Genomic DNA, 15772 nt, shown 5'->3' on the forward strand with positions numbered 1-15772 from the left:
GGACAGGGCTCAGTAATGGCTTATATTCTCCGATCTCCAACAGCATTAATTCACAATCTGCAAATAGACACAGCAGCTCTGTGGTTTCATCTCCCCCTCGACTGACTGCAGAGCTTCTCGTAAATGACTTAGACTGCCATCCAGTAACCGGACGCTGCACACTTCCAGTAACCACGTTTGCCGTACTCTCACAACCCCACATTAAATCACGTTTTACATGATCACAGATTTGCATATCTCTACGCACTGCGCGTTGCTCCGGTTTTACGTCCTCAACATCTGTCTCAATATTTACATTCATTAGCAGGTAGTGAGTTATATGAAGTACAGATCAATGAAAGTTGAACTGTAACCGCCTGCTCAGTGGCTGCCAAACTTTAACAGAGGACGGTTTTCCTGCTGCCCATTTGCTGTGTCTTTCTCTCAATTTAGGACTCAATAGCAAGGCCACCACTAAAAAGTTTTAAGGTAGGTTCCTTTATTTATTTCCCCTCTTTTTTTTGCATGAGGATATATAGACCTATAACTAGCTAAACTATTAAAATCCTCAACTTTTAGTAGCTTAAATAGATTGTGTTGTTTTATTAAACAGACAATGGAATATGTTGAGCATATTTAGTTTGTTATTTTGGAGTGGCAGGATGAAGAAGATTAATAAATAAGTAGGTCCTTTTTTAAAAAAAAAGGTGGTCAAAGGTCCTGTTTACTGAATGTACCTAGTTAATAGTTCATGAGGCATTATATAGAGTGTGCTAGAATAAGCTACACTGATTAATGGTTAATTATATATTTTTATTTTAATTAATGTTTTTATTTTATTAGATTTATTTAAACTATAGATTTAGTTATTTTTGACCTACATTTCCCTATACAGCTCTCGTTTTGGTGTTTGTTCTACAACAGAAATTGATTGAATGTTTTTTGACCTTTATTGATCTTTTAGCTCCAAAGTGAAGTAAGACATTTCTCTGCATGCAACCTAATTTATATTATGTTATGTTTAGACTGTGGGGGGGGGGAAACATTTCCAGAATAATGTATTGCAGTAAAAACGGAGATATTCATTTTGGAAACTGTTGTCCTTCAGATACCGCTAGCTGCATCAAGGAATTCGAAGATAAGAGAGAGTCTACAGCAACAATTACCCTCAAATCTTTTGGCATCGCCTAACATCACCTGATTTTGTCAAAATAACTGCTTCAAGGTAAAAGATCCTTCTTATGCTTTTCTTTTCATCTAGTGTGGCTTTTGTTGTGCACTTCCCGTTATCTTTAAAAGAGCTACTTCAAGCTGTGCAAAATAGACTAAGCAAGGAGACATCTGACATCTACTGTTATGATTACATGTCTAAGGAAATGAGTGTCAGGTCTCTTGGTATTTCGGTTCAGTTATTGTACACTATAGAAAGTGGGACACAGAGGAAGTTGATTTGAGGTGCTTTTGAGATTTGGATTGATGAAACATGATTTATTATTTCACATTTTGTACCTTTGAAGTATAATTTTTATTCTGCTTTAGTTCAAGAAAAGTATTTATTTGAGTTGAACTTTTTTTTATATATATAAGCATGAACTTTCCAACCATTTGTACTGTATGTGTGTGCGCATTGTGTGGTTGGTGTGGCGCAACAGATAACACCACTACCTGCCACTGAGCTACCACACCATGTGGGAGACTGGGGTTCGATTCCTGGTCTGGGTGACTATGCTGCGCTACACCAATAAGAGTCCTTGGGCAAGACTCCTAACACTACACTGAACCACCTCTGTAATACGAGTAACCTTGTAAGTCGCTCTGGATAAGAGCGTCTGCTAAATGCCATAAATGTAAATGTAAATGCATTGTAAATGCGGTAACAAGAACTGGGACAACTGAACTGGGATTATTCAGCTCAAATAATTATTTAAATCAAACTCTGGTTCATTGATATGAACAAACCCCCAGTTCAATTGCTTGTTACCACATGAAGTCATTTTTATTTTGGGTTGAACGTATGTATAACTTTTTACAGCGTAGTGCATGTATCAATTACATGCATTCTTTGTATTTCAGATTGGCCAGAAGGACATGGATTTCAGATTATTTGCACTCCTCTTCCTCTGTTACTGCAAGCAAGGCTGGATGGTAAAGCAACTACACTGGGGCTCTTCAACTTTGGTCTTTAAGGACCAGTGTCCAGCACAGTCTGGTGATCCCCCTGCTCAAGCACTCCTTCCAAACCTGGTAATTACCAGATGAGTTGAACCATAAGTGTTTGTGCAGGGCAATCATCAAACTGCATTGGACAGGCTGAAGAGCCCTGAACTAGACTGAAATTGCAGTCTAGTTGAATCTTTCTTATCCAACCCTCTTTCTGTCTTTGACTTAAATGGCTTGTTCTGTACTATTCAGCAGGAAGATACAGCAACTGCAGAAAATGGAAAGATCTCTGTAAGTCCCCTAATACCCTTGATACCCAGCAAACCAAGAGCAGTAAGAACGCACCTTGTTCACTCATACAATTGTCAGCACATCATCTGATTCATGAGACTTCATTTATTCATGGTTTTTCTCTTCAGGATTTAGCGAGCTCCGATGTTTCTCATACAGCAGAATTAGTAGCCTCTACCGCCACCACTGAGAATGGTGACTCCTCAGAGGAAGACCTGGATGGCCCCTGTGGAAAGCATCGGAGCTCCCCAGAGATCAGGCAGGCTGTAGGCAATGGAATTATGAAGTTTGGTCTGCAGCTGTTGGAGAGCCTGAAGGCAAACTCAGAACAGCCTAATGTCATTATCTCACCCCTCAGTGTGTCCTTAGCTCTCTCTCAGCTGGCTCTGGGTACGTTCCTGACATGTGATACTTTGCAGAATGTATTCTATTTTTGTATTTTAGTTTATCTCCCAGATGTCCACTTGTAACATTTAGGTGGTCGTGTGGTTTGTGTGGCAGGGAGCACCGTGCAAAAGATTGAGCTCAGAGATGGACCTTGATAGATATTTTGACCTTAATTACCTGTTATGTTGTTTTTAGGTAATTGTTTCCTCAGTTTTTAATGTAATCAAGAAAGGCAGTTAACACAAACATTGAAGGTTAAGCTAAGGTTGACTGATGATGGCCCAAAGGAATATGTGGTGAAAAAAGGGTGCGGAATGACAAGAAAAAAAAACCACCTCAATAACTGCTTCCACAGGAGAATATTTTCTTCTTCTTCTTCTTTTTACTATTATTATTAATCATTTGTCAATGATTTTCTCCAAATTTGTTACTGCCAATTAACCCACCTGTTTGAACCCCGTCCCTAGCACTAGCAACACTAGGAGGGTAAGGACTTAATACGTCTCCTCCGATAGCCAGCGAAGCTAGCCAACGGCTCTTTTAGCATTGCTACCAATTTGGCATCACCCACCCAAAAAGAGCATGGTCTGTTGTGCTCTCTCTGACTCTGACCGCTGATGGCAAAGCGGAGAGCAGGGTAATAATTCTAAACACACCTCACTTTCCAATGGGCTACCTCAAGGCACGCTAGTTTTTGCCATTTTCCTCAGTCCCCATACCTGAACATTATAGAACATCTGATAATAGACCTCAAATAATGAATGGAAGACTGAAGAACTGAAAGCCTTTTGCTAGGAAAAATTGATAAAAAACAAAAACTGAAAGACTCTTATCTACTGCAAAGCTGTTACTAGGTACTGACCATGCAGGGTGACCAATCTTTTGCTTCAGGCTCTTTCCCTTTTTTTTGGTATTTTAAAACTGTAAAAGATGAAAATGAAAAGTATGGTTGCTTAAAATATTAAAGAAATGTGTCATCTTTAACTTTTGCATTTAGCAAAATCAGGTCAGCTTTTATTTGCTTAGATATTCACAGTAACGTTTTATTTATTTATTTATTCATTTTTATCCAGGGGTGCCCAAACCTTTCATTCCACTGTATTACAAATAAATCAAATATCTGTGCAATACTGCCATTAAAGTGTATTCTTAACAGAAAGATAAGTAGTAGCATGGCAATTTAAGTCAAATTATAAAACTGAAGCTGATGGGGATTGTTGTGTCTGAACATCAGGAGCTAGGAATGAGACAGAGGAGCTCCTCTTTCAGCGTCTGCATGCTGATACAGTGCCGTGCTACCATAAAGCACTGAAAAGCCTCCTCCATCGCGTCCGCAAAAACGCCCTGCGAATTGCCAGCCGCATCTACCTTGGTTCTGGTGAGTGAAAAATAAACCCGCACATAACATAAGACATGCGTTGTGCTGTGGGCCTTGAATGTAGGCCATTTGAAGCCTTTAATGTTCAGTTGGAGTGTGTTCAATTGGAATGTTTTTTTTCTGCCATTAGGCTTTGATGGCAACACTTGATAAATCTGTGAATGTTTCCTTTTCAAGGATTTCAGCCAAAGCAGGAGTTCATGCAAGAGTCCCTGAAAATATATGATTCAGAGCCTGCAGCCTTGACGGAGCTAGAGGAGATCAATGAGTGGGTTGAGAAGTCCACAAATGGTCATGTCACAGACTTCCTCTCCAGTCTTCCCTCTAACCTTGCCATGATGCTTATCAATGCTGTGCACTATAAAGGTAATACGAAAAACAGGTGATCTTTTGTAGCAGGAAACACCACCCAATCTGCTAAAAAATAGATTAGTACATTAAAGAATCATCACATCAAACTAATACCAGGAATGTAGTGTTACACCAGTGTTATTTAGACTCCTTCACATTTCCTTATTTCTCTATATAACTAAATGCCAATCTTGTAAGTGCACAATGCTTAATGTCCTTAAGATCCAGCACACCTAGCTCCATATTTTAGCAGCTTCATTACCAAGGTTTGTTTTGCTGGATCATGGTTGGATCTGATGGGTGGTATGTCACCAGGACCATGATTGGCCACCCCTACATTATACCCCTACTCTAAAATTTATTTTTTTTTTTTTGCATCAAAAGGTAATAAAAGGCATGAATGTTGTGTGTGATAGCTGAGTGATAGCTGCTTTTCTTCAGATGTAAAAATCATAGAGTTGAATCTCGGATTCATTTGACCATAGAATCTTGCTTCTCAATGCTTTATGGTAAACCCCAAACAAGCCATTATGTGCCTTTACCTAAGGAATGGCTTCCATCTGGCCAGTCTACCATAAAGCCCTTATCAGAGAAGCACCTTAAGACATTCATCCACTGTTTTACATTGAAGAACCTCCAAAAGTTCCAAAGGATCTTTTAACAGTGTAGTTTATACAGGCACTTTTCCAAATCATGTACAATCAACTAAATATACCACAGGTGAATTTTGATCAGCTTGTGATGATGAGTTTTAGAGTAAGGCTGTAAGGCAGAGACATAAAAGGATGAAAAAATGAATGGGTCTGAATACTTTCTGACTTTTCACGACTGTAGAATAACTGTATGATTTCATGCTGCTTTAGCTCGGACCCCAATATCTAAATATAAAATGCTACAGAAAATACTTTTATTTTTAAACAAAAAACATTTGTTCCTAGAAAGTTCATCTAAAAATATATTATTCTAGCAGGTCTTCCAAATATCCTTACAGTGTAGAGATATCAAGTTTGGATCTCAAGATGCAAACAATATTGTTATGGATTTTTCCCACTTTTTCCCCACAAAATATGAAATCTTTTCTAGAAAGATTTATCAGATACCTGCTGAAAAATCCAACCTGGCCAGGTTAAGCTGGTTGACTATCTTAGCTCTTGACCAGCATATTTGAGTTTGATGGTTTAGTTGGTCTACAAGCATGATCAACCTGACCAAGCTACATGACCAATATGACCAAGCTTGTCCAAGTTGACCAGTACAACCAGCACAACCAGCATGACGAGCAAGACCAAGCATGTCCAAAGTCAAATGCAACATGCACTGTTTTGGTCAAGACCTGATTAACCATCCAAGCTGGTCTTGAGCTGGATTTCCCAGTAGGGAACTCTTATTATCTTCATCTCATATTTGCTCAAATTGATATTTCAAGTGTGTTGTTTTAAAGGTATTAACCCTTTGGGAGAAGACATGGAGTTTGAGTTTGTAATGTGTTAACTCTGATTTATACTACATTTATTAAAAAAAAAAAAGCCTTCTTAAGCTTAAGTTGTTAATCTTGTATCCAATGTATCCAGTATTTATTTATGTATTTTTTTTGTTTTCAATGTGTTCAATGTTTTTTCCTAAAGGGGAGTGGCTCAAGCGTTTTGACCCTCGCTTTACAACCAGTGAACCCTTCCACATTGATGAAAACATGATGGTCAATGTAGACATGATGCTTGGGCCAAAATACCCGCTCAGTATTTTCACTCATAATGAACTTGATGCCCAGGTACCTTTCATGATCACTTGCATTTATTTAGTTTTGTTGGTAAAAATGATAGTATGCACTGGTTAGAATATGTGCCCCAGTCTTATCTGCAGACGTTTGGAGGTCACCATGACAACACCATTAACATCTAACATAACATTAAGGGCAGTAATCATACGTCTTTATTTAGGTTCCTGCTGAAATGTCATATGTTGTCCTAACAGTTTTGAAACATATTACTGGTCATTTGCAGGTTGCCCGTTTTCCATTCAAAGGGAATATGAGCCTGGTAATTATAATGCCTATGGCTGGACATGTCAATGTGACGACCCTTGCAGCCAAACTCAACATCTCAAACCTTTATAGCCGCTTTCCACGAGAGAGAAATATGCAAGTCAAACTCCCCAAGTTCAAATTGGATTTCACTCAGGAACTTGACGAGGCCCTGACGAGCATGGGTAAGGAAGCATTCTGGATTTAGAAGAATAAGGATAAAGACAAATAACATATCCTTTTCCAGTCACTGTTCCAGAGAACAGTTTATGAAGTAGGTTTGTCACACTACCAATAATTTATATTTTGATATATCAGAGTGCCGTATCAGAATGTTTGATACCACTAGTTTAGAACAAGTAAGACATTTTTAATAATCAATACATTTTTTCTAATAGGGACACAAAAAATAAAAAAGCTGTGAGGCCAATGTAGCTGACCAGTAATGGAAGTCTGCCACCCAGTCTTGTTTAGCTTTGACATCAAGAGCAATTTTTCCATTAGATTTTTACAGGAGAAACAATAACACTCCTCAATAACACCTTTGTTTTTCTATTTTTTTCTTTGTATACAGGTTTAGGGGAGCTGTTTACAAGTCCCAACCTGGCTGGTATTTCAGAGGGCCCCCTGGTGGTCTCCAGCGTGCAGCACAAGTCCAGCATGGAGATAAATGAAGAGGGTGCAGAAGCTGCTGCTGCGACCAGTGTTGTCATCTCCCGCTCCAATCCCTCCTTTACAGTTAACCAGCCTTTCTTCTTGGCCCTCATGGATGATTCCTCTCAAACACCCCTTTTTCTGGGGGTTATTTCCAACCCTAACCCCAGAGGATCTGCCGTGCTATTAAACCCAAGCGATTCCGATAAAACCGATTTCCTTGATGACAAGGATGCTGCGCCGTCTTTTGTCCATCCACCCAAGTAAAGGTTCTTCAGCAGAGTGAGACTACAACTGATCTTGAGCTGCATGGGTCTGCCACAGAAAGGCAAATCAAGACTTGCAACGAATCCAGCCACAGGAATTATATGGCGTAGAACACGTTCAATGGACATGAGTCAAATATGTAGTAACATATTGGAAATTTTGAGGTGATCCTTTTCACCATCCAGACAAATTACCTTTCAGCTTAAGATCGAGCTCATATCGCCATCAGTCAACTCTGATGTTTTAAAAGCATGATGTTTGATGATTAAAGAAAAGGTATTTTAAAAAACAAAGTGTTTCTTGGTGTATTTCTTACAAAGTTGCAGGGGTAATAAAATGTACTATCTGGCAAACGTCAGCACCTTTGCTGAGAGATGAGTGGATGCTTTACATTTACATTTATGGCATTTAGCAGACGCTCTTATCCAGAGCGACTTACAAAGTGCTTTGCTATTTACCCAAGAAAAGCCTTAGCTAGTTAGAATAGACCAATAATTAAAAGGATACCTCTAAGCTTAGACATTACTAAACACAAGACAATAAGGTGACCATAGTACTCTAATCGTCCAAGTATTATCGGAAAAGATGGGTCTTCAGTCTGCGTTTAAAGACAGCGAGTGACTCGGCCGTTCGGACACCCAGGGGAAGTTCGTTCCACCACTTTGGTGCCAGCACAGAAAAAAGCCTGGACGCTTGTCTTGCGTGGATTTTGAGGGATGGCGGGTCGAGCCAAGCCGTACTTGAAGCTCAAAGGGCTCTAGGTGCAGATCCGCTTTTAACCATTGCCATCAAGTATGGAGGGGCTGGTCCGTTCTTGGCTTTGTAGGCCAGCGTCAGGGTTTTGAATCTGATGCGGGCAACCACAAGAAGCCAGTGAAGAGAACGCAGCAGTGGAGTGACATGGCTGAATTTAGGGACATTGAAGACGACCCGTGCCGCTGCATTCTGGATGAGTTGCAGGGGCCTGATGGTGCGCAGAGGGAGACCAGCCAGAAGAGAGTTGCAGAAGTCTTGAAGTGACGAGAGACTGAACAAGCACCTGGGTGGCCTCTCTAGAGAGGAAGGGTCGAATTCTCTGGATGTTGTACAGGAGAAATCTGCAGGACAGAGTTACGTTTGCAACATGACTTGAGAACGATAACTGATCATCCATCACTACACCAAGGCTTCCAGCTTCTGTAGAAGGAGTGACCAGTGAGTTCTCAAAGGTGATGGCAAGATCGTTTTTTGGTCCAGCAGTTCCCGGGATGTACAGCACCTCCGTCTTGCTGGGGTTGAGTTTGAGGTGGTGAGCCGCCATCCAAGAAGAGACGTCGGCGAGGCATGCTGAGATGCCGGCAGAAACCTGTGTGTCAGACGGTGGGAAAGAGAGCATGAGTTGAGTGTCATCGGCGTAACAGTGGTAAGAGAATCCATGAGAGGATATCACTTTACCAAGAGAGCTAGTGTAGAGTGAGAAAAGAAGAGGACCAAGGACCAAGCCTTGTGGAGCAGACGTGTCGCCCTGCCATGTTACCTGGTATGAGCGTCCCTGCAGGTATGATGCAAACCATCGCCATGCAGAGCCGGTAATTCCAAGGCCGGCAAGGATAGACAGGAGGATCTTGTGGTCCACTGTGTCAAAAGCTGCGGAGAGGTCAAGAAGGATCAGAACCGAGGACAGTCTGGCAGCTTTAGCTGCATGGAGCTTCTCTGTAACTGCAATGAGAGCAGTTTCAGTAGAGTGTGCAGCTTTGAATCCAGACTGGTGGGGGTCCTGTAGATTGTTCTGAGTGAGAAAGAGAGACAGTTAGTTGTAGACAGAATGTTCGAGAATCTTTGAGAGGAAAGAGAGAAGAGAGATAGGTCTGTAGTTGCCGATGTCCAAGTTGTCCAGAGTTGGTTTCTTTAGGATGGGCACAACTCTGGCAGAATTGAAGGCCGATGGTACATGACCTGACAACAAAGAGCTGTTTATGACAAAGGAGATGAAAGGAAGGAGGTTTGGAGCGATTGTCTGGAACAGAGGGGATGGAACAGGGTCTAGTGGACAGGTGGTAGGATTATTGGAGGTGAGAAGATGTAGGAGGTCATCTGTGGAAAGAGGAGAGAAGCAGGTCAGAGAAGAGGGAGGAGGAGGGCAGGGCCTAGAGAGGGGGGTAGAGGTAGGGGGGAAAGATCGGCGGATCTTGTCAACCTTTTGGAGGAGACAAAATCTTGTGCAGACAAGGTAGTGGGAGGTGGGGGAGTAGGAGGGTTAAGGAGAGAGGAGAAGATGGTGAAGAGTTTGCGTGGGTCAGATGCAGATGATTCCAATTTCGCCCTGTAGTAAGATGCTTTAGCGGCAGCAACATCCGTTCTAAGTCCTACTGCAATAAGTCCTACTGCAATACTGCAATACTTCAGGATTTCAGGCATATTTTGACATGATATTTTTGGTTTACTCCATATCTAATTGTTTGGTATCTATATTAATCTTTATTTCAGTGAAGTAAGAATTTGTTTATGTAAGTAGTAGAGTCTAGGCCTTTCTAGGCACTTTTACACCTTAAATCTAAAGAAGTAGTAGTATAAAATAACAAAATCCACTACCAATAACCATGTACTACATGCATGAAAGTGCCACATGTGTAAAACTGTCACGAATTGGAGTGCTTTATAAAGCTCTATTCTCATTATCATGCAACATAATATTGAAGTTTAGTGAGTTGGTCAAAGACTGACACAACAATGCATTAAAAACAAAATGCAATAAAACATCCTCAGTTTATTGGCTTGTTCATCTCACATCTGGTTTTCTGAAGTCTACTGACTGCTTGTTCATAACGATAAAAAATGTTTATCCTGTTTTTTGAAACCCTAATCACGAGGAATATAAATGTATGATTTTCTTTAGTTTAATTTTGGTCAGAATGGTTCAGTGTAGAGACAAAGCATCTGTGGTATAAAGTCTGATAATTAAACTGTACTCCATTTTTTTTCAGTCTTACAAATATCTCTTTTAAAATGACCCCCAGTAACGAAACACGAGTCTACTGACAGTATTATTTTCACAAATCAGTCGGGTCATTCATTGACCTAAGTGGTTTACTTCTGATATTACAAGCATTTTACCTTCTTTATTTCTGACTGAAAAAATTGCTAAATTATGTAAACAGAAGCATGTTATTGGTGACTTACTCAATTGTATTTACTTTTTTATATTAAGGTCTGTATAAATATTATAAAGAAATATGCCATTGAAATGTCAAGGGACAATAATAAAATATGTGTAAACTGTAGACAGGATTTTACAGAGCCCCTAAAATATCAGGGTAGAAAAATAATATTATAAATAAATATTAGAGACGTTAATAAATTGCTCCCTCAATGCTGCCTCAAGCCGTTCCCTTGGTTTAACAAATAGTCCTCTCGATTGAATTAATCGGGACATCAATTTAAAAAGCACGAACATATTCATTTTTTAATGAAAAATATATTAAATCCAGGGAACGGTTTAAGTATCTAAATATTGTTTTTTTTAGGATGCAAAAAAAAGTTTTTGTCTCACTTTTTTAATATTACAGAATAAAGGTCCTCATCAGTATGGTTAATTACTGCAGACACGAATGTACTTTGATTTATAAACATATTTCTTCAAATAAAAAAGGCTAAAATGTCAAAGCGGACACAGACCTGCTTACCTGAGTCACTGGCGAAACGGGCATCTTCTCCGACCCCCAACCGGAAGTGATGCAAGAAACTGGAGCGCGCGCTTACACTGAAAGTTGGCGCCACGACTCTGAACAACAACACGGTCTCAGAGCGGAGCTGCTGCGAATCCATATCTCACCAAGAGTGTCTCCTCCAGCACACAGACATGAGTGTTACACTGTCAGAGGGTGCCATAGAGGTAAGTAGCGGGGTGCATGAAGAGGGTAGAGGTGGTGTATGAGAGTAGCTGTGTGAGCTGTTGTTGTTATCTAGCTAGTTAGCTAAGTACAAGGCCGAAAACCAGGGGGACCGTCATCTGAAGTAGTTCAGTGGTGGCAGTGCTAGCTAGCTAACAGGCCACCAAGAGAAACTCCAGGAAATTTAGAGAAATGCCTGAATCGGAGGAGTAGACTACTATCAGATCTGTGTAAGATAGCTAGCCTGGGGCTGAATATTGATTCACAGTAGCTGACTAGCTGACTAGCTGTCTGATCCACCTTAAGTCGTGTAGCGGTTTCATGCGGGCGGCCGTTTAGCTAATGTGTGACGGATTTGCTGTTGGCTGCTGTTGGAGCCGGGATTTTTCCATCGCATCGCAGTTTTGCCTCCTTAATGACTTAGGAAATATATATTTTTTAGACTTAGGAGTTGTGTTTGCACTAGAAATATAATAATAATAATAGTATAATAATGTGCGCCTGTCGCCTAAGGGCCTGGATTCACAAAAGTGCCTTAATCCTGTAACTCCATGGTTTCACTGTTGATCTGCTGCTGTGTTGTGTGAGCACTGTTGTTTGTCTACAAAAAATAATATAATAATTAAACTAATGTCTTTCTGATCACACCCTAGTTATTATAATGTCCACGAAGAATGTCTCTCCCCTGTTCCCTTCATTGTCAATTTTGCTTTTTAATGATTTAGCTGTTTTCTTAAATTTTGCACAGATACTACTGAATATTAACTGAAGAGGCCTGACATCTATCGTCTCTTTATATTATTATTATTATTATTATTATTATTATTATTATTGAGAACTGTTTTAAAGAGTATTCTCATGAACTTTTTAGTGTTAAACTTTAATTTAAGCTGCTTTGCTGGTCCTTAAAAACATCACAGTCATAGAGATGACTGTCAAGATATAAGACAATATTAAATGTATTATGATGATAATATATAACCATCATTGGTCTCTTTAATCTTCATTTTTATAATATCTTTTTTTAAGGAGTTTCAGACATTCTCTGCATCCAGTAAATGACGTTGCTTTAAACTCTCAAATTATGGATGCCGTCTAGATTAAGCACACATTATTATAATGATAACAATGAGCAAAACACTTGGAAGCAAAAACAGTTCTATTTTATATATAAATTATATTGCAAAGATGCGATTTCACAAGACTGTCTCTAAAAGTGCAGATTTATCCCAGCATTGCTCTCTCAAAATGATCAGATTTGATGTGGTTTTACTACAAACAGTGCACTTTAACGACTGTTAAAGCTTTGGCAGTGACCATCAGTTGAAGTGTCCGCTCAGCTACTGGAATTGCTTCATTTACCTGAGAATGAGCAAGTCCTCATCAGATTTGTATATTCATGCCTGCACTCCATACACGGACCAAGCAGGAGAAGGTCTGTTTGAGAGATTATGCGTTAGAATGTTTATAGGACTTTAATATTGTATAGGCTTGAAAGGCCTACAGGTGGTGTTGTCTTATTTCTTCACCCTTTACTATCACCTGGCATCTAAATGGTCTTTTTCCTAACTGAAGACTTTGATTGTGCTCTTTCATTTCAGCTTCTGATCAAAGGTAGTGAGGTTTCCAACCCAGTGCTTCAATGTGTTGTAAGTTTTTCCAGTTGTTTATTTTCTAAGTTCTAAAAGTATATTGTCAGTATTGTGCCAGAAACCTTGTATCTCCATTCTCAGAGTTATTTATTTGTTTGTTTATTTTGCAGTTGTTGTTTTTTTTTTTTTTGGTCGTAATTTGAATATGGTGGTATTTCTTCACATTGTCGGTTTTATGATGATTGGACCAATATAAACGCGCCAAGCTTGCTTAGAATAATATTTTTTACTTTAACTTCAATTGAAAGTTCAGAAGATTGTTTCCCAAAGTTACATTTAAGATTTGGAGATACAAGGTTTTTGTGTGATAGGCTATATGTGAGCCATGCATGAGCTAGGTTTTGTATTTAAAGTAATTCATTACGGTGTTTTACAACCAGGTTTCCAAACATGTTGATACAGACTAATGCAGTATCAGCATCCCACCATGTGAATTTGACATCAGCTGTAGTTAAATTATAAAAACACATTGCTGTGCTAGTTAGGAATATCCTGACTGGGATTCCAGATACACAGAAAACACTGCTTTACAACATCTCTAAATAAACCAAACACCTTTACAGACATCTGGCAACTCTTTCTCAGCTCCAGCATTCTGAATAAATCGATGTGCACACAAAGCATCTGTACATTTTAGCTGTAGTAATCACTAAATGTTTGATGTACCTAACTGTGTTTGCCTGGTGTTTAACGTAATTCAGCAGGCACCTTCTTTCGCTGATGACAACAGTATACAATTATTAGGCTGTATGATTTTATGGAAGGATCATTCACACTGTTTTCTGTCAAGTTTACCATGTATCCACTTATGCATGTTTTTGACTGTTGAAAGAATTTGTGATCTGTATCATTAGTTAAAGATGTAATTAAGCCTGCATAATTCCACCGAATGGATAACGGAGGTTTGCTGCATTTTTGTGATGTGATGTGATTTGTCATTTGTCTGTAGAATATCCGAAAGATCGATGGAGGCAGTGGACCTGTCCGCTTTCGCCTCATGATGAGTGACGGCCTTCATACAATGTCCTGTAAGTTATGCTGTGTGTGACCTCCTATACTTTTCTTTTCTTATTGCTTGAACTGTGACACAAATTACATGCTCTTATTTTATATTTATTTATTATCATAACTGAATGTAGTTGTTGTGCAACTGTTATTCTCGTGAGTGTGTCTGGGTGTTTTCCAGGCACAACAACCTTAACACTGAAGAGGCACTACTTGTTCAGTTTTCATACACTTTTATGGCAGTTTCCAGTTTTATGACTACCTTAAAATTAAAATAAATGTTGGGGTTGGTTGTCTTGCTTTGTGGTAGATAGGTAGGTAGGTAGGTAGGTAGGTAGGTAATGTTATTAATATGTTGGTTAGATGAATATAGAGGCTTGAGACTGGAACCTCTTTGACTTTAGCTGCTGTTTGAGTTTGTTTATCCACCAGCAGCTCAACCTGACTTACTTTAATAAGAGACCGAATGGATAAACTAGGTGTTTCCTGGTAACTGTAAATACTGTTCTTTCTCAAGGAGGTCATTTGTATACGGTTACATACAGGCTGTTGTTTTTTTTTTTTATATTTTCTTGAAGGAATAAACACACCATGCCTGGGTTAATGTATTGCGTATCATTTCCTCAGGTTTGAGACCTTGCCTGTATCGTAGTTATTAAAAATAAAAGGCTGAGTAGAAGCAGTACTTGAGGACAGCAACATGTTTTGTGCATGGTGGTGCTAAGAGTAACGCGTCAGGGTGCCGTGGAGGAATTGGGCTTGAAGTGATCAAAGAGTGGAGGATGGGAGCACCATGAAAACAACATCCTTTCCTGCTATTAATTTAGTGAGATGTAAAAAGTGGTGATGGCATGAAAACTCATGAATAAGTTATGGAGCAATTTTCTTGCGCATTAAGATGCACTGTTGTGGTGCATTTAAATTACCTCTCCTCCCACACGTTACTAGGCTGTAGCTATGAGCTAAGGATGTTGCCAATTTTCATACATTCAGAAATAGCTATGCAGGTGTTTTATTTGAGTGTGCCATGTTTCTCATTTACTTGTCTGATTATTATTTTTTCCCCCCCCCCTCTGCAGCCTTTATGCTCTCCACACAGCTGAACTACCTGGCTGAACAAAATCTGGTAGCTCCGAACTGTGTATGTTCAGTGAAGAGGAGTGTCACCAATGTCCTTAAGGATGGACGGTAAGGGTTCATCACTTCCTTTGAAGCTGTAATTGTGTCCTGTGCCCCTACTCGCGTTCAAGCTAATAGCTTGTTCAAGCTAATAGTAAATGCAGAGTATTTGTATGATTTACAAAGCCTGGTTTCAACAGCATTGCAATGGATTGTGCATCATAATCAGCCAAAATCTGGCAGTTTTTTAGGTTGACATACTGTACAAACTACATTCAAGCCTTAATGAAACGCATGAAATGAACATGCAGCATCCAGTTATACTTCATTTCCACACTTTTTCCTGATCCTCCCTGACAAGAATTATCCAGTGAACACACTATGATTTTTGTTTGATTGTCAGCATCTGTGGCAGTGTTAAATCAAATGCGAATAAATCTCATTGAGAAGGAAAGGCCAATTTCTTTTTCTTTTAAGTTATTATGGAGCAGGTTATTGTCATCTTCATTTTACTTGTAATATTACATTACAAGCTGAAAGATTAATGGAATTGTATGCCTCAGTAGTTCTTTCAGGGTCAGGTCATTAGTCATTAATAGTAAATGCAGCCTGTCTTGTTTAACCAACACATTTATTGAGC

General features: G+C 39.4%; 2 protein-coding genes across 3 annotated transcripts in view; both read left to right on the forward strand.

Annotated features, from left to right (window-relative positions):
* The first annotated feature begins 1116 nt into the window (after positions 1-1116).
* serpinf2b (serpin peptidase inhibitor, clade F (alpha-2 antiplasmin, pigment epithelium derived factor), member 2b) lies at positions 1117-7733 on the forward strand. Of its 2 annotated transcripts, none has more exons than XM_072691120.1 (9): positions 1117-1204; positions 2053-2124; positions 2392-2472; positions 2559-2820; positions 4052-4195; positions 4373-4561; positions 6172-6314; positions 6547-6751; positions 7141-7733. In XM_072691120.1, the coding sequence occupies exons 2-9, from the start codon at positions 2068-2070 to the stop codon at positions 7485-7487; spliced, it is 1428 nt and encodes a 475-aa protein (XP_072547221.1). In that variant the 5' UTR covers positions 1117-1204; positions 2053-2067; the 3' UTR covers positions 7488-7733. The 2 variants fall into 2 exon arrangements, with proteins under 2 accessions (XP_072547221.1, XP_072547222.1); XM_072691121.1 differs by having other exon boundaries at positions 2392-2430.
* A 3482-nt stretch (positions 7734-11215) lies between these two features.
* The window catches only part of rpa1 (replication protein A1), a 31040-nt gene continuing 26483 nt past the window's right edge, over positions 11216-15772 (forward strand). Inside the window, exons 1-4 of the mRNA XM_072691973.1 lie at positions 11216-11358; positions 12958-13005; positions 13958-14036; positions 15093-15201. Of these exons, the coding sequence (XP_072548074.1) occupies positions 11326-11358; positions 12958-13005; positions 13958-14036; positions 15093-15201 (269 nt within the window). The 5' untranslated portion in view covers positions 11216-11325. The remainder of the gene's footprint in view (positions 11359-12957; positions 13006-13957; positions 14037-15092; positions 15202-15772) is intronic.

Source organism: Salminus brasiliensis, chromosome 11, assembly GCF_030463535.1.
Source record: "Salminus brasiliensis chromosome 11, fSalBra1.hap2, whole genome shotgun sequence".
In the NCBI taxonomy this organism is placed as follows: domain Eukaryota; kingdom Metazoa; phylum Chordata; class Actinopteri; order Characiformes; family Bryconidae; genus Salminus; species Salminus brasiliensis.

Excerpts from the sequence above, each read along its gene's own strand:
- serpinf2b (XM_072691120.1), top strand. The coding sequence starts at position 2,068 with ATGGATTTCAGATTATTTGCACTCCTCTTCCTCTGTTACTGCAAGCAA. Across the intron at positions 6,315-6,546 it reads ATAATGAACTTGATGCCCAG|GTTGCCCGTTTTCCATTCAA; the intron begins GTACCTTTCATG and ends GGTCATTTGCAG. Across the intron at positions 6,752-7,140 it reads CGAGGCCCTGACGAGCATGG|GTTTAGGGGAGCTGTTTACA; the intron begins GTAAGGAAGCAT and ends CTTTGTATACAG.